Source organism: Aotus nancymaae, unplaced genomic scaffold (assembly GCF_030222135.1).
Source record: "Aotus nancymaae isolate 86718 unplaced genomic scaffold, 86718_ANA_hifiasm-v0.15.2.pri h1tg000003l, whole genome shotgun sequence".
In the NCBI taxonomy this organism is placed as follows: Eukaryota; Metazoa; Chordata; class Mammalia; order Primates; family Aotidae; genus Aotus; species Aotus nancymaae.
This window is the reverse complement of record NW_026988414.1, coordinates 33,566,137-33,587,206: the sequence shown is the minus strand read 5'-3', so window position 1 is coordinate 33,587,206 and position 21,070 is coordinate 33,566,137. Positions and strand designations below refer to the sequence as shown.

The following is a 21,070-nucleotide window of genomic DNA, read 5'->3' as shown; positions in this document are numbered from 1 at the left end:
ACAATCTCAGCTCATGGAGCAGCCTTTGATGACCCTATCTCTATGCTATAGCTGTGGGGGCCAAGCCCTACTACCAAAAAAAAAAAAAAAAAAAAAAAAAATCCTTTCCTGTTGTATGGTACCATAGGCAAAGCTTCTCAACTTCGTAAGATGCTGCCTGATAGGCTGCATGGGAAACCGAATTAATATTTTCCATCCCAGCCGAAGCAAAATACACATAACCAAACAGACAGTAGTCACCTCATTTGGCTCCCAATATCAACCTGGCAAGGCTCAAACTTTCTTCTTTTGCTCCCTATCATCTTTGGTCCACTCAAGGCGGGGAGGGACGGCCTCAACGAGTAGTCAAGGCAAGACAAAGAACAGACAGTTACCCCTTAACAGTCAGGCCTGTTAAGCCTTTTTTCAGGGCTCACCGAATGTGAACAGACTTACAGAGGGTTCTCTGAGTTAAGCCTGCTGGACTTGCATCAGCAATTCCTTCAGGGATCCCTCCACATATACAAATACACACACAAAGACAAGACGGACAGACAGCCTTCCAAACCAAGATCCCTAACCAAAAATTCCAAGAGTGTTCCTTCCAAACTATCCTCCCATCCTCCATCTGAGAAACCTCCCCGAAATCTTACTGATTGAGGAGAAGTCTCCAGAACCAAGACTCTTCCTACTAGTTAGGGAGAGCCAACCAAGACCCCTGAAGGAGCTGAACCAACTAGGAGAAGGAATGGGGCGTTGGCAGCACCTAGAATACTCACCAAATCAGACACCCCATAATGGGGTACAGCTGCAGACATGCCATGACGGTGGTACAAACAGACACTGTGATGGGGTTACAGTTACAGGCACCCCATGGTGGAACTACAGACAGACACCTCGCTATGGAGCTACAGTTATGGGAAATCTCCCCAGGACAATTTCTCTATTGCAAAATTTACTCCATACACATAGGGCTAGCAGTGCCCTGCCGATAAAGATGATGCCAAAGTTAGCCCCCAGTCTAAAACTAGGTGGCCACTTGGGCTGGCCTCTGGATCCATTGCCAGAGGGGGTCTACAGAACCAGGGGCAGGTGGCACGAGGGCAATCCCAAACGAGCCCCCAGATATGTAACTGCTCAACCAGTTCACCGTACCCACTGCCTACACAGAGCTGATTTATCAAGATAGGGGAATTGCAATAGAGTAATTCATGCAGAGCCACTGTGCAGGAGACTGGAGTTTTATTATTATTCAAATCAGCTCCCCCTAGCATTTGGATCAGAGGTTTTTTTCTGTTTTTTGTTTTTTTGTGATGGAGTTTTACTCTTGTTGCCCAGGCTGGAGTGCAATGGCGCGATCTTGGCTCACTGCAACCTCCACCTCCCAGGTTCAGGTGATACTCCTGCCTCAGCCTCCCAAGTAGCTGAGATTACAGGCACCTGCCACCACACCTGGCTAATTTTGTGGTTTTAGTAGAGATGGGGTTTCACCATGTTGGCTAGGCTGGTCTTGAACTTCTGACCTCAGGTTATCCACCTGCCTTAGCCTCCCAAAGTGCTAGGATTACAGGTGTGAGCCACTGCACCCTGCCTCAAGGATCAGAGTTTTTAAGCATAATTTGGTGGGTCAAGAGAGGCCAGTGTGTCGGGAGTGCTGATTGGTTGTGTTGGAGATAAAATCATAGAAAGTCAAAGCTGTCTTCTTGCACCAAATCAGTTCCTGGGTTGGTGCCACAAGATTAGATAAGCCAGTTTATCAATCTGGTGGTGCCAGATGATCCATCAAGTGCAGGGTCTGCAAAATATCTCAAGCTTAGGTTTTACAACAGTGATGTTATCCCCAAGAGCAATCTGGGGAGGGTCAGAATCTTGTAGCCTCCAGCTGCATAAATCCTAAATTTCCAATCTTGTGGCCAATTTGTTAGTCCTACAAAGGCAGTCTAGTCCCCAGGCAAAAAGGAGGTTTATTTTGGTAAAGGACTGTTACCTTGTTTTACTTTTTATTTTATTTATTTTCCAGACACCCAGGCTGTGTCACCCAGGCTGAAGTGCAGTGGTGTGATCTGGGCTCACTGCAACCACCGCCTCCTGGTCTCGAGTGATTCTCCTGCCTCAGCCTCCTGAGTAGCTGGATTACAGGCACCTGCCACCATGCCTGGCCTAATTTTTTTTATTTTTAGTAGAGACAGGGTTTTGCCATGTTGGCCAGGCTGGTCTCAAACTCTTGGCCTTAAGTGATCCGCCCACCTTGGCCTCCCAAAGTGCTGGGATTACAGGCGTGAGGCATCATCCCTGGCCCTTTGTTTTAAACTATAAACTAAGTTTCTCCCAAAGTTAGTTTGGCCTACTCCCAGGAATGAACAAGGGCAGCTTGGATGTTAGAAGATGAAGTTGATTAGCTCAGATCTCTTTCACTGTCTCCGTCATAATTTTGTAGTGGTGGTTTCATTTACACCAACATGTCCAAAACCTGCCCTTGTCACGTTCCACCCCGGTGCTCTCTCGTGGAAATCAGTCTTTATCGAATTTGCCTGAAGGCCAGAGTTTCAGGTGAGTGTATTTTAAGAGCCCGGGACTGGGAAGCCAGGGTCCTAGTGGCAGAGCTCTGCTCTGGCTTTCGGGATGCCTTTGGACAAGTCAGTGCAACTTCTCGCACCTGTCGCCTCTCATATAATAGGAACCTCCTCTACTTCTTGAAAACGTACTACAAGCCAAGTAATGTGATTAAGGGTTTCTATACATCATCTCACAGTTCTAGTTTATTATTTTGCTTCAGAGAGAAAGAAAAATAACGCTCAGAAAGACTGAGTAACGTATATATGAGCAGGAGCTGGTGAGTGGCATAGACTGGACTCGACCCAGTTCTGTAATTCTAATTCCAGCAACCCTGTTTTTTCCCATTACACCGTAGGGTGCGCTCTCCCCCATTCTCCTGAGAGTTGGACATAAACTAAGCCCTGCGCAAGCAGCCGGTCGCCTACCTTCAGGGAATGCTTGCTTCCGGGTGCACGCACGGAGCCTGCGTTGGTTTGAGCCCGTAGTCTGGGGCAGAGAGCCTCAAGCCTAGCGCCGGAGAGCGGCGCAGAGCTTCCTTGCTCCGCCCCGCCCTGCCTGGCGGGAGGCCCCGCCCCGCCCCTCCCCGATTGGCTGTCGGGAACGAGGCGGGATGCGGGGGATTGGTTGCTCGGCGGCCACGGGCTGACGTGGCGGGGCACGCGTGTGGGTCTCGCCGCGCTGCTCACCAAACCCACCGAGGCGGCGGCGGCGGCGGCGGCCGGACCCAGGCTGGCAGTGAGGCTCCGGAGCGCAAGCCGCCGCGATGCCGCTGGAGCTGGAGCTGTGTCCCGGGCGCTGGGTGGGCGGGCAACACCCGTGCTTCATCATTGCCGAGATCGGCCAGAACCACCAGGGCGACCTGGACGTGGCCAAACGCATGATCCGCGTGGCCAAGGTGAGGCGCGAGCTCCCGGACCCGAGTGGCAGGCGGGGCGGGGTGGGGCCGCGGAGAGCCAGGGCCCACGGCCTCTGCAGCTCGGTTTCCTGGTCTGGCCTCCTCCCGCCCTCCAGTTCCGTTTTCGGAATCCTTCGGGTATCTCTTCTCCACCCCGTCCGCCATCCTCCTGACCTTTCTGCATTACAGCTGCTGCCTCCTAACCCGACCTCTTTCTTCCCCGTTCTGCCAGAATACTCTTTCTAAAACCCAGACTTGATCACACCATACACCCTGCCTGGTACTTACTGTGGTTCCCTCCTGCCCACGGTACAGTCGAAATCCTTTTTTTTTTTTTTTTTTGAGACAGAGTATCGCTATTGTTACCCAGGTTGGAGTGCAATGGCGCGATCTCCGCTCACTGCAACCTCCGCCTCCCGGGTTCAAGCGATTCTCCTGCCTCAGCCTCCTGAGTAGCTGGGACTACAGGCGCGCGCCACCATGCCCAGCTAATTTTTGTTTTTTTTAGTAGAGACGGGGTTTCACCCTGTTGACCAGGATGGTCTCGATCTCTTGACCTCGTGATCCATCCGCCTCGGCCTCCCAAAGTGCTGGGATTATAGGCGTGAGCCACTGCGCCAGGCCGAATCGAAATCCTTTAACACAGCCTTCAAGATCTTAATGACTGCCCTAAAAGCCCGTCATAATTCATCTCTGACATTCTTCAGCGGCACAGAGTTACTTTCAGGAGTAACAGTTACTGGAAGTTGCTGTGGTCTCTCACCCACCATTCCCTGTATGTGGAGTATGAAGTGGTTAAAAGCTGGGGCTGTGAGATCAAATCTTGACTCCACCACTACTAGCTGTGTGTATGTGGGCTGGTTGCTTAGCCTCTGTGAATGCGTTTCCTCGTTTGAAAACGGGCCTTGATAGTAACAGTTCTTACCTCATGGAATTGTTATGGGGATCAAATGAGATTCTCAGATAAAGCTCTGAGCCCAGCACTTGGCACATAGGAGTCCATAAATGCGCGATCTCGGCTCACTGCAACCTCAGTCTCCCAAGTAGTTGGAATTACAGGCATGGGCCACCACGCCTAGCTAATTTTGTGTTTTTAGTAGAGTCGGGGTTTCTCCATGTTGGTCAGGCTGGTCTCAAACTCCCGACCTCAGGTGATCCACCCGCCTCGGCCTCCCAAAGTGCTGGGATTACAGGCCTGAGCCACCGCGCCCAGCCTAATGTGAGCTATTAGTGATAGGATATTTATAGCTCTCCGTGCTCCCTCTTCTCTTGGGACTACCATATTCTTCATTACAACCCCAGCTCCCAGCTTAAGGCCTGGCCTGCACTATGATTCTTTGGTTTAGAGATAGCTAACCCCATCTTTCCTTTCCCTTCATCAGTGTTGCTCAACGGATTTTGTGTCATTTGTGATTAGGTTTTTAAAATGTTTATTTATTTATGTGTCTATCTTAGAGACAGGGTCTTGCTCATCACCCAGGCTGGAGGTTTTATCTTACTGTTCTTTTGTTCTGTTTTGGTTTTGCTTCTGTTTTTTTTTGAGACAGGGTCTCTCTGTATTGCCCAGACTGGAGTGCAGTGGTGTGATCTCACCTCACTGCAACCTCTGCCTCCCAGGCTTAAGTGATTCTCCCACCTCACCCTCCGAGTAGCTGGGACCCACAGGTGTGCACCACCATACTGGGCTAATTTTTTGTAGAGATGGGGTTTGGCCATGTTGCCCAGGCTGGTCTCAAACTCCTGAACTCAAACAGTCTGCCCGCTTTGGCCTCCCAAAGTGCTGGGATTACAGGCGTGAGCCACTGTATTCAGCCCTTACTGTTTCAGGACTGATTTTATGGAAAGCTAACCACTGAGTCATAAAAATACTTTACAAAAGTAACATTGCTAACATTTTTTGAGAGCTTACTCTACCAGATACGAAGCTAAATGCTGTACATGTACCATCTCGTTTAATTTTTACAACAACCCAGTGCCCTGATAACTGCCGATTTCATTTTAAAGGCTAAGAGAAAATAAGTGACTTAGCCAACAGCACACAGCTAGTATAATAAATACAGTAAGGGAGTTTTCAGTTTTTGCTCCTAAGCCACGGGGCTCCAGCCTTTCTTCTGCAACATTGTTTTCTAGGGGGAAATTCCTGCTCTTAATTTGAAGGAGCAACCTATTTTTCCTCTTGGAATGCTGAAGTTGTAAAAATATCTAGAGATATTGAAGCCACAGAAATAAAGCTATACTGGCCAGGCGCAGTGGCTGATTCTTATAATCCTAGCACTTTGAGAGGCTGAAGAAAGCAGATTGCTTGAGCTCAGGAGTTCCAGACCAGCCTGAGCAACATAGTGAGACCCTGTTTCTAATTCCATTGAGCTGCGATCCAGGTGGCTGCAGCCTTTAGGAAAGGGATCTGGCCAGCTCTGCTACAGACACTGTGCAACGTTAGGTGAGTCTGGGCCTTGGGATCTTAATCTAGACATGAGATCTTCATCTAGACTTGGGATTTTCATTTAGACATGAGACAATGAGAACGCTGTTGCCTGAGGTCACTTTCAGTTCTAATGTTCTTTGAACTTTCCAACATCAAATCCTGACCCTACCATCTTATGACTTGTCTAAGAGCGGGAGTAGTGATCTCAGCACTGACATTTCTAGACCCAAGAAGTTTTTAATAGCATGAATACCTCTGTGTCTACAGAAATGGCAGTGAGATGAGACTTTAGTGGGCTTTAATTACTCTTTTTCTTGAGTAGGTTTCTTTTTTTTTTGAGACAGTCTCACCACTCTGCATTCAGGCTGGAGTGCAGTGGCACCGTCATAGCTCACTACAGCCTTGATCTCTGAGGATCAAACAGTCCTCCTGCCTCAGCCTCCTTAGTAGCTGGAACTACAGGCATATGCCACCATGCATGCCTGGCTCCTTTTAGTGTTTTTTGTAGAGACAGGGCCTTACTATGTTGTTGCCCAGGCTGGTCTTGAACTCCTGGGTTCAAGGAATCCTCCCACCTTGGCCTCCCAAAGTGTTTGGATTGTAGGCGTGGGCCACTGTGCCTGACCTCTTGAGTGTTTTGTTTGTTTTTAGTTATAGCTTTTTTTTTTTTTTTTTTGAGATGGAGTTTCGCTCTTGTTACCCAGGCTGGAGTGCAATGGCGCGATCTCGGCTCACCACAACCTCCGCCTCCTGGGTTCAGGCAATTCTCCTGCCTCGGCCTCCTGAGTAGCTGCGATTATAGGCATGCGCCACCATGCCCAGCTAATTTTTTGTATTTTTAGTAGAGACGGGGTTTCACCATGTTGACCAGGATGGTCTCGATCTCTTGACCTCGTGATCCACCCGCCTTGGCCTCCCAAAGTGCTGGGATTATAGGCGTGAGCCACCGTGCCCGGCCCGTTATAGCTTTTATAGTCAAACAATTCAGCTTTTATATTACTGCCTCTGCTTGTTAGAAGTCACCTAGGGGCTGGGGCATTTCTGTTTTGTCTGCTTTTTGCCACCTAACCTGTTCAAAGAAAATGTCATGCAGAAAAGTGTCAGTGCAAAGTAGCTAAAAGCAGAGCTGCTGTTGTTGAAGTCAGAGAAAGAGGTACTGTCCCTGGGTTTCCCTGTCCCTGAGAAGGCCTCAGAACAGTTTACACTTCCTGGAGGTAGCCCAACCTGCTCTTTATATAGATGGAGAAACTGAGTCTAGAGCTGGGAAGTGACTTATCTAAGAGTTAGGGTCAAAGTTAAACCAGTTAAACTGGTTTCTTTCTTTACTAAATTCTGGTTCAGTGCTCATTTTACTATCCTTTGCTGAGTTATATAACTTAAAATCTTTTTTAACTCTCTGATCCAGTATTTTTCATTTTTACAATGCAAAACAAAGGAAATAAAGCCCTCCCCCTTTTTTTTTGGCATGTTAAGAGAAAAAAAAGGGGGGAGATCTCCCATCTCCAAACAACCTTTTCTTCCTTTCAGACATTCTTGCCTTTTGTGTTCCTCTTCTTCGGAGGTCCTTAAGGTCTCTGTCAGTCTATGTTGTTTTTAAAGTTGGTGATGTCAGCCAGGCCTGGCGCCTCACACATGTAATCCAAGTTTTGGTAAGCCAAGGTGGGTGGGTCACCTGAGGTCAAGAGTTCAAGACTAGCCTGGCCAACATGGCGAAACCCTGTCTCTACTAAAAATAAAAATTAGCTGGGTGTTGTGGCAGGCACCTGTAATCCCAGCTACTTGGGAGGCTGAGGCAGGAGAATGGCTTGAACCTAGGAGGCAGTGGTTGTAGTGAGCCAAGATTGTGCCACTGAACTCCAGCCTGGGCGAAAGAGCAAAACTCTGTCTCTAAATAAATAAATAACAAATAAAGATGGTGATGTCATAGTGGTTGCCCGAGAATTTTTTCTTTTTTTGAGATCTGTGACAGTCACTGAAAGGCATCCTAATGTGTGTTATAGGAGTGTGGGGCTGACTGTGCCAAGTTCCAGAAGAGTGAGCTGGAATTCAAGTTTAATCGGAAAGCCTTGGCAAGGCCGTACACCTCGAAGCATTCCTGGGGGAAGACATATGGGGAGCACAAACGACATCTGGAGTTCAGCCATGACCAGTACAGGGAGCTGCAGAAGTACGCCGAGGAGGTTGGGATCTTCTTCACTGCCTCTGGCATGGATGAGGTGAGCCTTCTGCTGCTCTGTCATTTGCCACTTTAGTAGACCATGTTCAGCAGGCAGCCTGTTGACTTCCGGCTTAGGGCCAGCTCCAGCCCTTGCTCATCTTATCTGTGCCCAACTACTGGAGAGGCTAGCAGGTGCCAAAGCCCAGTGAGAATTTGTAGGAAGGATGCCATTGTTTTAAAAACAAGTTGTCTCTGGCCAGGCGCGGTGGCTCATGCCTGTAATCCCAGCACTTTGGGAGGATGAGGAAGGTGGATCACCTGAAGTCAGGAGTTCGAGACCAGCCTGGCCAACATGGTGAAAACCCAGTCTCTACTAAAAGTACAAAAATTAGCTGGGTGTGGTGGCGTGTACCTGTAATCCCAGTTACTCAGGAGGCTGAGGCAGGAGAATCACTTGAACCTGGGAGGTAGAGATTGTAGTGAGTTGAGATCTTGCCACTGAACTCCAGCTTGGCAGCAGAGCAAGACTCCATCTCAAATTAAAAAAAAAAAAAGCTAGGTGCCGTGTCTCATACCTGTAGCCCCAGCACTTTGGGAGGCTGAGGTGGGCGGATCATGAGGTTGAGAGATCGAGACCATCCTGGCCAACATGGTGAAACCTCGTCTCTACTAAAATACAAAAAATTAGCTGGGCGTGGTGGTGCGCAACTGTAGTCCCAGCTACTCAGGAGGCTGAGGCAGGAGAATCACTTGAACCTCGGAGGTGGAGGTTGCAATGAGCTGAGATTGCGCCACTGCATTCCAGCCTGGCAATAGAGGGAGAATCTGTCTCTAATAATAACAACAACAACAACAAATAGCAAGTTGTCTGGAAGTAGGGAGCAGCCACACTGGAATCCCAGAGTCCCTCCAAGTTTGTGGGGACACCCCAGCTTGGCCAGGTTTCTCCTCATAGAAAATGGTCTGGAAACCAGGGGCTGGGTGTGGTGGCTGACACCTATAATCCCAGAGCTGTGGGAGGCTAAGCTGGAAGGATCATTTGAGGCCAGGAGTGCAAGACCAGCATAGGCAACATAGGGAGACCCCTATCTCTACAAAAAACACAAAAATTAGCCTGTAGTCTAGGAGACTGAGGATTGCTTGAGCTCAAGTATTTGGGACTGCAGTGAGCCAAGATTGGGCCACTGTGCTCCAGCCTGGGTGACAGAGCAAGACCCTATCTCACACACAAAAAAAAGAGCAAGGAAACCACAATTTTGGAGTTTGCCCCTTGCTGACTAGCCTTGACTGACTTGAGTGGGGAGACGTTGGCACTGTCCAGAAGGGAGTGACTTGCAGGATGGTCACAGGTCACTTGCAGGATGCTACATCCTGGGAGAGTCCAGCTGGTGCCAGGTCCCGGGTCTCATCTGCTCTGTGACCTGCCTCCTTAAAATTTCTTCATGTGTTCTTTTGAACGTAAAAAACTTTTAGTTGTAAAAATAACATGACAAAGTTTAGAAAACAAGAAAAGGGGAGAAAATGACCCATAATCCCTCTGTAGTAGCTCTTTTTATATATTTCCTCAAGTCTTTTTATATGCTTGTTTTATTGCGTGCTTGTGCTATTTAGTGAACACTGAGTTCTGTGCATGCTTGTTTTAGTTAACATTATAGCATGAACTTTTACCCCACCTTATGCTTGAAGATTTTAATAGCAACATAATACTTCTTTTGCTTCATGGACCATACTGTACCTAACCATTCCTCTACTTTTGGACATGGAGCTTATTTCAGGTTTTTTTTTTTTTTTTTTTTTTTGAGATCTAGTCTCACTCCGTCATCCAGGCTGCAGTGCGGTGGTGCGCTCTTGGCTCGCTGCAATCTGCGTCCCGGGTTGAAGCGATTCTCCTGCCTCAGCCTCCCAAGTAGCTGGGACAGGTATGCACTCCCATGCCCGGCTAATTTTGTTGTATTTTTAGTAGAGACGGGGTTTCACCATGTTAGTCAGACCACATGGTGACAGGGATACAAAGAAAATAGGTCATTCATATATTGCTGGTGGGAATGTAGAATGATCCAATCATTCTAGAAAATAGTTCATTCCTTCTTTTTTAAACAGCCTTATTGGGACATAATTCATATGCTGTAAAATTCAACCACTTACAGTGGACTGGGAGTTTCTTATAAAGCTAGACATGTGTTTATCATATGACCCACCAGTTGTCATTTGATAATTTATCCCCAAAGAAGTGAAAACTTAACATTCATACAGAAACTTGTAAGTGAGTGTCATTACAACTTTTATTCTTAGTAGCTCGAAACTAGAACAAGCGAAATGTTCTTCAGCGGGTGAATGTTGAAACACACTGTAGTACGAACGTACCATAGAGTACTGCTCAGCATTCAGAAGCATGAGCTGTTGATGTGCGCAGCAGCCTGGATGCATCTCAAGGATATGATGCTGAGTGAGAAAGCGGCATACACAGAAGGTTGCATTCTCTGCAATTCTGCTTACATGACATTCTGGAAATAACAGAATTATGAAGATGGAGAACAGACAAGTAGTTGCCAAAGGTTAGTCAGGGGAAGGGGCTGTGCTTAGAAAGGGGTGACAGGAAAAGTCCTTGTAGCAGTGGCATCATGGTACCTTCTGTATGTTGAAAGATATGTATACTCTTTAATAATTTTTTTTTGAGACTGGGTCTCGCTCAGTTGCCCAGGCTGGAGAGTAGTGACACAATCATAGCTCATAGCTCACTGCAGCCTCGACTGCCCAGGCACAAGCAATCCTCTCACGTCAGCCTCCTTAGTAGCTGGGACTACAGGTGCATGCCACCACGACCAGCTAATTTCTAAATTTTTTGTAGAGATGGGTTTCCCTATGTTCCCCAGTCTGGTCTTAAACTCTGGGCCTCAAGCAGTTTCCCACCTTGGCTTCCCAAAGTGCTAGGATTACAGGTGTGAGCCACCATACCTGGCCTCCTCAGTAATTTTTAAGATTCTAAAGAAAAAAACATTTAGGACCCCATGCTGAATGGTGTGTACGCATACCCTGCTGTGTGGTGTGTACCCTGGCTATATGATGACAGCATGGCTGTATGGCACACACCTCTGCTGTATGGTACATACCCATTCTGAGTGGTCCATACCCCAGCTGTATGATAAACACCACAGCTGTATGGTACACACCCTGCCATGTGGCCCATCCCCCGGCTGTATGGCCCAGTGGCCAAGTGAATGGACTGTAAGGTCAGATTTTTTTTTTTCTTTGAGACATAGTTTTGCACTGTCGTCCAGCCTGGAGTGCACTGGTGTGATCTTGGCTCACTGCAACCTCCGCCTACCGGGCTTAAATGATTTTCCTGCCTCAGCCTCCTGAGTAGCTGGGATTGTAGGCGCCCGCCACCACACCCAGCTAATTTTTGTGTTTTATTAGTAGACAGAGTTTCACCATGTTGGCCAGGCTGATCTCGAACTCCTGACCTCGTGATCCACCCACCTCAGCCTCCCAAAGTGCTGGGATTACAGGTGTGAGCCACCACGCCCAGCCTAAGGTCAAATTTTAAGTTGTATTTTTTGAGATGGAGTCTTGTTCTGTTGCCCACATTGGAGTGCAGTGGTGTGATCTCAGGTCACTGCAGCCTCCACCTCCCAGGTTCAAGCCATTCTCCTGCCTCAGCCTTGCAGTTAGCTGGGACTACAGGCATGCACCACCATCACCAGCTAATTTTTTTTTTTTTTTTTTGTATTTTTAATAGAGATGGGGTTTCACCATGCTGGCCAGGCTGGTCTTGAACTCCTGAGCTTATTAAATGTGATTGTTAATATAAAGCATGGTACACAATCAGTATTCCGTGAATGTTAGTTACAGTTAAGGAAAGCAACCTGCGCTAAGGCTGGGACATCTGGGTACTTGCCCTGACTTTGCCCTTAACTCTCAGTGTGACCTTGGTGAGCCACTTCTCTAACTGTGCCTCCATTTTCTTTTCTGTGTCCAAGCTGCCATCCAAGGGCTCTCCCTATTCTGGTGTCCTGAGTCAGCACAGAACCAGGGAAGATATCATCAAGGTGACTTGCACCTGGAATGGGAACTTTTCTGCTTCCGACCACATTTCCTGGAAACGGGAGCTCCCTGAGCTCCTGGATCTGACCTAGGAGAAAGGTGCCTCCTGCGCCTGGGAGGCTGCTGAGGCGGACCATGCTCTGCAGTTGGCATCAGTTGACAACCTTGAGAACCTGGAGCGGTTGGGCAATAGGGAGGAGTCCAGTGTTTGTAGCGGGACTTGGTTTTCCTTCCCTCCACTCCCCAGGCAGCCCATCTGCTTGCTGTCTGGGATGTGTATTTTAGAGCCAGGCTCTCTGAGCTCAGCTCCTGGTGCTCACACTCTCTGTGTGGCTTGGGCTTCTCATGTAACCTTGGAGCTGCAGGGGCCCCCATCTGTAAAAACAGGATTGTTAAGATGCCTTCCCCCTAGGGCTATCTGGAGTATTCAGGGAGCTAAGCCCATGGGGTGCCAGCACAGGGCCAGGTCTGCATTCACCCAGCGATGGCCATTCTGTTACTCAGAACCCTTTGGAGTTTTTCTGCTTTAGCCTATCTGGGCAGGGAGATTCCTCTGGATGAGGAATGCCATTTGTCCCCAGCTGGTTTCCTGTCTGATCTAGGTCATGGGCAGTGAGGGGAAAGTGCATTCCTAAGAGCCTTTACAAGAGTTACTTTGCCTTGCCCTGTGTAATCTGTTGGAGGTGGGCTGGTTCCTTGTACTGCATTTACCTAGCAAGTGGCTCCCAGTGTTTACCTATCCTAACTTCCTTATAGAAGCAGGCATTTATTGCGTGCCTGTTTTCTCCACACTGCATGCTGTTCTAGGGCGTTCTCTGTGTGTTAAGGAAAGGTTAAGGAGTGGCAGAATTTTATTAAGACCAAGAAAACTGTCAGGGCTTCTGGCTGAAAGTTGCATCATTTCGGTGACCAAATGGAAAGTTCTATTGAGAAGGCAAATGGAAGCCATGAGCATAGCCGTGACTCCTGAGGGACATGCCACCCTCTCACACAGTGACGATCTCAGCAGAGCCACCCTTCCCTCCAGCACCTGCCACTGTTCCAGTAATGGTGCCCTCTGACAGGCCACTGCCCTGAGGCCAGCCTAGCCTATTTGTGGCTCCACCCTTCCGCTGACTCTTCTCCCCAGCTCATCACCATGGGCTTTTTTCTTTTCTTTTCTTTTTCAGACGGAGTCTTGCTTTTGTCACCCAGGCTGGAGTGCAATGGTGCAATCTTGGCTCACTGCAACCTCTGCCACCCGGGTTGAAGCGATTCTCCTGCCTCAGACCCCCGAGTAGCTGGGATTACAGACATGTGCCACCATGCTGGGCTAATTTTTGTATTTTTAGGAGAGACAGGGTTTCACCATGTTGGCCAGGCTAGTCTCGAACTCCTGACCTCGTGATCCTCCTCTGCCTTGGCCTCCCACAGTGCTGGGATTACAGGCGTGAGCCACCATGCCTGGCCTGGGCTTCTTTTTTTTACCCTGCAGGATCCCAAAACTGAGGGGAGAGGGAGGGACTTTGGAAAAATCTCAGCTCCACTCCTCTCTTTCCTTACCCCTGACTTAGATCAGCTGTTCCCAGAGTGTCCCACAGGACACAGAACAGAAAGGGAGTTCTTTGGGCATGCGTTATCCACCCTCATTTATTAATTTATTTAGAATCAATGAAGGGTTTTTTGGTTTTTGTTTTGTCACCCAGGGTGGAGTGCAGTGACACGATCTCAGCTCAGTACAGCCTCAACCTCCTGGGTTCAAGCAGTCCTCCCACTTCAGCCTCCCAAGTAGCTGGGACTGCAGGCACATGCCACCATGCCCAGCTAATTTTTATATTTTTTGTAGAAACAGGATTTCACTATGTTGCCCAGACTGGTGTCAAACTCCTGGGCTAAAATGATCCTCCTGTCTTGGCTTCCCAAAATGCTGGAATTACAGGCATGCGCCACTGTGCCTGGCCAGAATTTAGTGAGTCGAGTAAGTTTGGGAAACACTGGGTTTGGAACTCAGATAAGCTGATTTACTGGGACCCTCTAAGAAGGTATTAAAGCAGTGCAGTGGTTCTCCCTAACGAGGCTGTCCATGGGGCCCGTTTCTGCGTGTTAAACTCATTTAGGTGCCGGAGGAGGGTTGTACATGCCTGAGTTCCCTTCAGACTCCCACAGACTTTGTGCTATGGGACAGGAGGGAGAGAGGAGTGCTGAGGCTTCCACAGGCTGCATGGAGCTCTAGATGGAGACGAAACCCAATAGCAGGGTGGGCAGGCTAAGGGAAGCCAAGAATTCCATGGAGAGAAAGGGGTCACCAGTTGCTGACCCAGCCTGTGGTAGCTCCTGGGCATAGTGATACCATCTTAAGGCTGAAAGTTAGGATCTTTCAGATTACTCAGATTCCCTTTGCAGGATGGATCTGAAGTGGCAGTTTTCTAAATGGCCACTGGGTGGCGTTGGCTCCCCAGGAGAACGGCAGAAAGAGGCCCCCTTCCCTTTCCAGCAGGAATTGGCCCCCTTTTCCTTACTTGAAAACTATAGAATTCCATGCAGATTTTACAGCCTCTATAGGTAAGCTTTTACAAAGTGTTTATTCTGCACTTGGCCCCCCTCCTTGCCCCTGCTTGTCCTGCCCCTCTCCTGAGGGGGCTCGTGCATCTGTTTATGTGCTGGAGGGCCACACTACACTCCCACAAGGTGAACATTATACAAAAGAAAACTCAGTGAAAGTTTCCTTCTTTAAGCAGAAAGCACTCTCTTCTGCCAGATGGGGTGAAAAGAAGGGGAGGAAAATGACACTTTATTCAGAAAATATAGTTAAAACTGTTTTTCAGTTCCGTCTTAGGGCTAGCTAGTTAGCAGTGTGAGACAGAAACAGGACAGAGTGAGGGAGAAAAGTATGGAAGGTACTGGGCATGGTGGCTGAAGCTTGTAATCCCAGTGCTGTGGGAGGCCAGGGGCATGGTGGCTGAAGCTTGTAATCCCAGTGCTGTGGGAGGCCAGGGTGGGACAACTGCTTGAGGCCAGGAGTTTGAGACCAGCCCAGGCAACACAGCAAGACCCCAACTCTACAACAAATTAAAAAAAAAAAAATTAGCCACATGTGGTGGCACGTGCCTGTGGTCCCAGCTACTTGGGAGACTGGGGCAGGAGGACTGCTTGATCCCGGGAGTTTGAGACCTGTCTGGGCAACATAGCAAGACCCCGTCTCTACCAGAAAAGAAAAAGATGGAAAGGAAAAGAAGAGGAAAAAATAAAGTGGAGAGGAAGAGCAGTAAGAATGGCATCAAAGGGGGCAGGGCATGGTGGCTCACACCTGTAATCCCAGCACTTTGGGAGGCTGAGGCGGGCAGGTCACTTGAGGTCAGGAGTTTGAGACCAGCCTGGCCAATGTGGTGAAACCCTATCTCAACTAAAAACACAAAAATTAGCTGGGGGTTGTGGTGCACATTTGTAATTCCAGCAACTTGGGAGGCTGAGGCTGGAGAATTGCTTGAACCTGGGAGGCAGAGATTGCAGTGAGCCGAGATGGTGCCATTGCACTCCAGCCTGGGGGACAAAAGCAAAACTCCGTCTCAAAACAAAAAAAGAACGGCATCAAAGGTTAGATGCTTGGAGCTTGGAGATGAGTGGCACTACGGCCATGCGGCACAGTGTCTCTTGGATCAAGAGGGATGCAAAATGCCCTGGAACTGTTCCCTGACTGGCTAACCAGCAACTCCCAGCCACACTTTAGAGGACTTACAAGGGAGTGGTTATTCTCTGAGTGCAGGAGTTATTCTCCGAGTGTTAGGAGTAGCTCTGCCTCTGCTGGGAAGATGAACACAAATCTACTACAGTGGGTGGGTAGACTTCAAGAGCCACTCACAGAATAACGTCGTATGTTCCTTAGTGTGCTTGCACTCTCCGGATTCTCACTCATGGTATCCCAGTTCCTTGCTACTCAGGGTATGATTTGTGGGCCAGTAGCAGCGTTATACCCTAGTGAGTCAAGGAATGCGCCACACTCTGAGATTGAATTATGAGTCCTTTATTTTAGCCGGTGACCGAGAGGTGGCTAACGCCCAAAATTCCTTCGGCCCCGAAGAGTCTGGGGGTTTCTTCTACCCCAGTTTGAAAAGGGAGTGGGGAACCTAACTGAAGCAAGTTTTTCACAGAAGCAGAGTAAGCAAAAAGTTAAAAGATAAAACTAGTACATGAGAAAAACAGTACCAGGTGCAAGGGCTAAAGCTGTCATAAAAAGACATACAACTTACAGATATGGGGGCTCTGGGTACTCGACAGCACCTGCATTCCCAGGCTCTGTTGGTGCCACTTAACTCGGCCTCTTATCAGCAAATGCATGCCTGGATGTGCCCAGTGTTACCTGCCCCAGCTACATACTACAGTTACATACTTAATGAGGGGAATAACTAAAATGAAGAAGCTAAGATGGAGTCTGTCTGGCTCAAGAAGCTAACAAGAAGCCTGAACAGCTCTCAGCTAAGAAAGAGAGAGTCAGTTTAAGCCAACAAAAAGCAGGTTATCACAGCAGACACAGCAGCATTACCCAGGAGCTCTTAGAAATTCAGGCTCTGGCTAGGTGTGGTGGCTCACCCCTGTAATCCCAGCTCTTTCAGAGGCTGAGGCAGGAGGATCCCTTGAGCCCAGGCATTCCAGACCACCCTGGGCAACATAATGAGACATTGTCAAGAAAGAAAAGAAAAGGAAAAGGAAAGAAAGGAGAAAGAAAAAGAGAGAAAGAAGGAGAGAAAAGAAAAGAAAGGAAAAAATACAGGCTTTCAGGCCCCATCCTATGCCAACCAAATCAGAATATGCATTTCATTTTAGCAAGATCCCTGGGAGAGGGAGAGATCTGTGCGCACGTGATCAAGTGTGAGAAACTCATTAAGCCCTAACTTATTTCTGTGTCGCATCATTTTAGGATAGAACTAAGATATTTGGAACCATTCAGAGACATTGATTTTTTTTGCCATTTTTGATTTCCAACTTCAAAACAAAAGGACTCAAGAAAACTTTTGAAGGTGATGCATATGTTTATTACGCTGTGGTGATGGTAGCGGTAATGTATACTTAAGTCCAAACTCACCAAATTACATATATTACATGCAGTTTTGGTATATCAATTATACCTTATTGAAGCTGGAAAGAAGTGGTAATGAAAAGTTTTTGAGTTTTATAATTTGACAGCAAACTTTTTACTTACAACTTGTGATCCAGTAATTCCTTCAGCAAGCATTTGCTGACATTTACCAATTTCCTAAGTCTTGCTGATGAATCCTAGAGAAGGATGTTGAAGTGCCCTAAATAGGTAACCTCAAGCAGTGACGTTATAGCTGAAAAAAGTGACTGAGGTTCACTTTTCTGTGGGCAGCGTGGTTTGAAGCCTGAAAGGGCTCAGGCTGAATGGGCCCTGCCAGCCATGATCCTTGTGTCAAGGCTGGGGGAAATAATGCTTCATTTTCCCCCTTTTGCCAAGGATTGAAATAGCCCCTTTTCCTGCTTTTTTGGCCCTGAGGGGAAAGCCTTTGAGACTATTCACTTTCTCACTGCCTAGTTTTCTGGGTCAAGATTAGGTCATGACCGTTTCATGTTTGTTCATTGGGCCTTTACTGCAAACTCCACCTCCCGGGTTCAAGTGATTCTCCTGCCTCAGCCTCCTGAGCAGCTGGAATTACAGACATGTACCACTATGCCCAGATAACTTTTGTATTTTTAGTACAGACGGGGTTTCACTTTGTTGGTCAGGCTGGTCTCGAACTCCTGACCTCGGGATCTGCCCACCTTGGTCTCCCAAAGTGCTGGGATTAGAGGCGTGAGCCACCGCACCCGGCCCTTTTCCAGATTCTTGTAGCCAGCAAAGACCAGCACCAAATGTTTATTGGACTAATGGATGGGTGGATGTGAATGAATGTTCAAGTTTGAATGAAATGACTGAGAACAAATTTTTGCCCACTTGGGGATTCTTCTATTTCTATAAATAACATTTATTCCTCGCCTGTCATGAAAACAGTGTTTTTGAACAATGGTGAAAAGGGCCTCCCTCTTTAATTTTTGTAGATGGCAGTTGAATTCCTACATGAACTGAATGTTCCATTTTTCAAAGTTGGATCTGGAGATACTAATAATTTTCCTTATCTGGAAAAGACAGCCAAAAAAGGTAAGTGTCTAATTTTTATTTTTTAATTTTTTTTTATGGTGCCGTGACTTGGATAAGTGTCTAATTTTTGACATAAAATCCAAGAAAGTCCAAACCTTCATATTTTTACTCCCCTCATGGTGGCCCACTTTGAGGCAGATTTCATGAAGACAAATTTTAGAAGCCTCTTTTCATTTTTTTTTTTAAAATAGAGACAGGGTTTTGCTATGTTGGCCAGGTTGGTCTTGGAACTTTTGGCCTCAAGCAATCTTCCCATCTTGGCCTCCCAACATGCTAGGATTACAGGCATGAGCCACTGTGCCCTGCCAGAAACCTCTTTTCTTTTTTTTTTTTGAGATGGAGTCTCTTTGTCACCAGGCTGGAGTGCAGTGGTGCGATCTCTGCTCACTGCAACCTCTGCCTCCTGGGTTCAAGCGATTCTCCTGCCTCAGCCTCCCGAGTAACTGGGACTACAAGTGTGCGCCACCATACCCAGCTAATCTGTATATTTTTAGTAGAGATGAGGTTTCACTTTCTTGGCCAAGATGGTCTTGCTTTCTTGACCTCATGATCCGCCCACCTTGGCCTCACAAAGTGCTGGGATTACAGGTGTGAGCCACCACGCCTGGCCACAGAAACCTCTTTTCAATCAGCCTGTGCTTCCATTTTTTGTGTGCAAAGTTGAAAGAAAATTAAGGATATGACAGTTTTTATAAGACATTAAAAAATTTTTTTTAAGAAAAAATTTTTAAAAAAATATATTTTATTGCATTTTAGGTTTTGGGGTACATGTGCAGAACAAGTAAGATTGTTGCATAGGTACACACATGGCAGTGTGGTGTGCTGCCTTTCCATCACCTATATCTGGCATTTCTCCCCATGTTATCCCTCCCCAACTCCCCACTGCCCACTGTCCCTCCCCTAGTTACCCCCAACAGACCTCAGCGTGTGATGCTCCGCTCCCTGTGTCCATGTGTTCTCATTGTTCAACACCCGCCTATGAGTGAGAACATGCGGTGTTGGATTTTCTGTTCTTGTGTCAGTTTGCTGAGAATGGTGGTTTCCAGGTTCATCCATGTCCCTACAAAGGACAGGAACTCATCGTTTTTTATCGCTGCATAGTATTCCATGGTGTATAAGTGCCACATTTTCCCTGTCCAGTCTATCGTTGATGTGCATTTGGGTTGGTTCCAAGTCTTTGCTATTGTAAACAGTGCTGCAGTGAACATTCGTGTGCATGTGTCCTTATAATAGAACGATCTATAATCCTTTGGATATATACCCAGTAAGGGGATTGCTGGGTTAAATGGAATTTCTATTTCTAGGTCCTTGAGGAACTGCCACACTGTCTTCCACAATGGTTGAACTAATTTACACGCCCACCAACAGTGTAAAAGTGTTTCTATTTCTCCACATCCTCTCCAGCATCTGTTGTCTCCAGATTTTTTAATGATCACCATTCTAACTGGTGTGTGATGGTATCTCAATGTAGTTTTGATTTGCATTTCTCTAATGACCAGTGATGATGAGCATTTTTTCATATGTTTGTTGGCCTTATATGTCGTCTTTTGTAAAGTGTCTGTTTCTATCTTCTGCCCACTATTGAATGGGCTTGTTTTTTTCTTGTAAATCTGTTTTAGTTCTTTGTAGATTCTGGATATTAGCCCTTTGTCAGATGGGTAGATTGCAAAAAATTTTTCCCCATTCTGTTGGTTGCCAATTCACTCTAATGACTGTTTCTTTTGCTATGCAAAAGCTGTGGAGTTTGATTAGGTCCCATTTGTCTATTTTGGCTTTTGTTGCCAGTGCTTTTGGTGTTTTAGTGATGAAGTCCTTGCCTACGCCTATGTCCTGAATGGTTTTGCCTAGATTTTCTTCTAGGGTTTTTATGGTGTCAGGTCTTATGTTTAAGTCTTTAATCCATCTGGAGTTATTTTAGTGTAAGGTGTCAGGAAGGGGTCCAGTTTCTGCTTTCTGCACATGGCTAGCCAGTTTTCCCAACACCATTTATTAAACAGGGAATCCTTTCCCCGTTGCTCGTTTTTGTCAGGTTTGTCAAAGATCAGATGGTTGTAGATGTGTGGTGTTGCCTCCGAGGCCTCTGTTCTGTTCCATTGGTCTATATCTCTGTTTTGGTATCAGTACCATGCTGTTTTGATTACTGTAGCCTTGTAGTATAGTTTGAAGTCTGGTAGTGTGATGCCTCCAGCTTTGTTCTTTTTGCTTAGAATTGACTTAGCTATGCGGGCTCTCTTTTGGTTCCATATGAAGTTTAAGGTGGTTTTTTCCAGTTCTGTGAAGGTCATTGGTAGCTTGATGGGGATAATGTTGAATCTGTAAATTACTTTGGGCAGAATGGCCATTTTCACAATATTGATTCTTCCTAACTATGAGCATGGAATGTTTCTCCATCTGTTTATGTCCTCTCTTATTTCCTTGAGCAGTGGTTTGTAGTTCTCCTGGAAGAGGTCCTTTATATTCTTTGTTAGTTGTATTCCTAGGTATTTTATTCTCTTTGTAGCAATTGTGAATGGCAGTTCATTCTTGATTTGGCTCTCTTTAAGTCTGTTATTAGTGTATAGGAATGCTTGTGATTTCTGCACATTGATTTTGTATCCTGAGACTTTTCTGAAGTTGCTTATCAGTTTCAGGAGATTTTAGGCTGATACAATGGGGTCTTCTAAATATACAATCATGTCATCTGCAAATAGAGACAATTTGACTTCCTCCTTTCCTAACTCAATACCCTCTATTTCTTTTTCTTGCCTGATTCCTCTGGCTGGAACTTCCAATACTGTATTAAATAGGAGTGGTGAGAGAGGGCATCCTTGTTTAGTGCCAGATTTCAAAGGGAATGCTTCCAGTTTTTGCCCATTCAATATGATATTGGCTGTTGGTTTGTTG

General features: G+C 46.9%; 1 protein-coding gene across 1 annotated transcript in view; it reads left to right on the top strand.

The window, feature by feature from the left end:
* Window positions 1-3,236: 3,236 nt before the first annotated feature.
* Window positions 3,237-21,070, top strand: part of NANS (N-acetylneuraminate synthase) — a 28,523-nt gene continuing 10,689 nt past the window's right edge. The window contains exons 1-3 of the mRNA XM_012475752.2: window positions 3,237-3,430; window positions 7,856-8,071; window positions 18,088-18,187. Coding sequence (XP_012331175.1) covers window positions 3,299-3,430; window positions 7,856-8,071; window positions 18,088-18,187 — 448 coding nt within the window. The 5' untranslated portion in view covers window positions 3,237-3,298. The remainder of the gene's footprint in view (window positions 3,431-7,855; window positions 8,072-18,087; window positions 18,188-21,070) is intronic.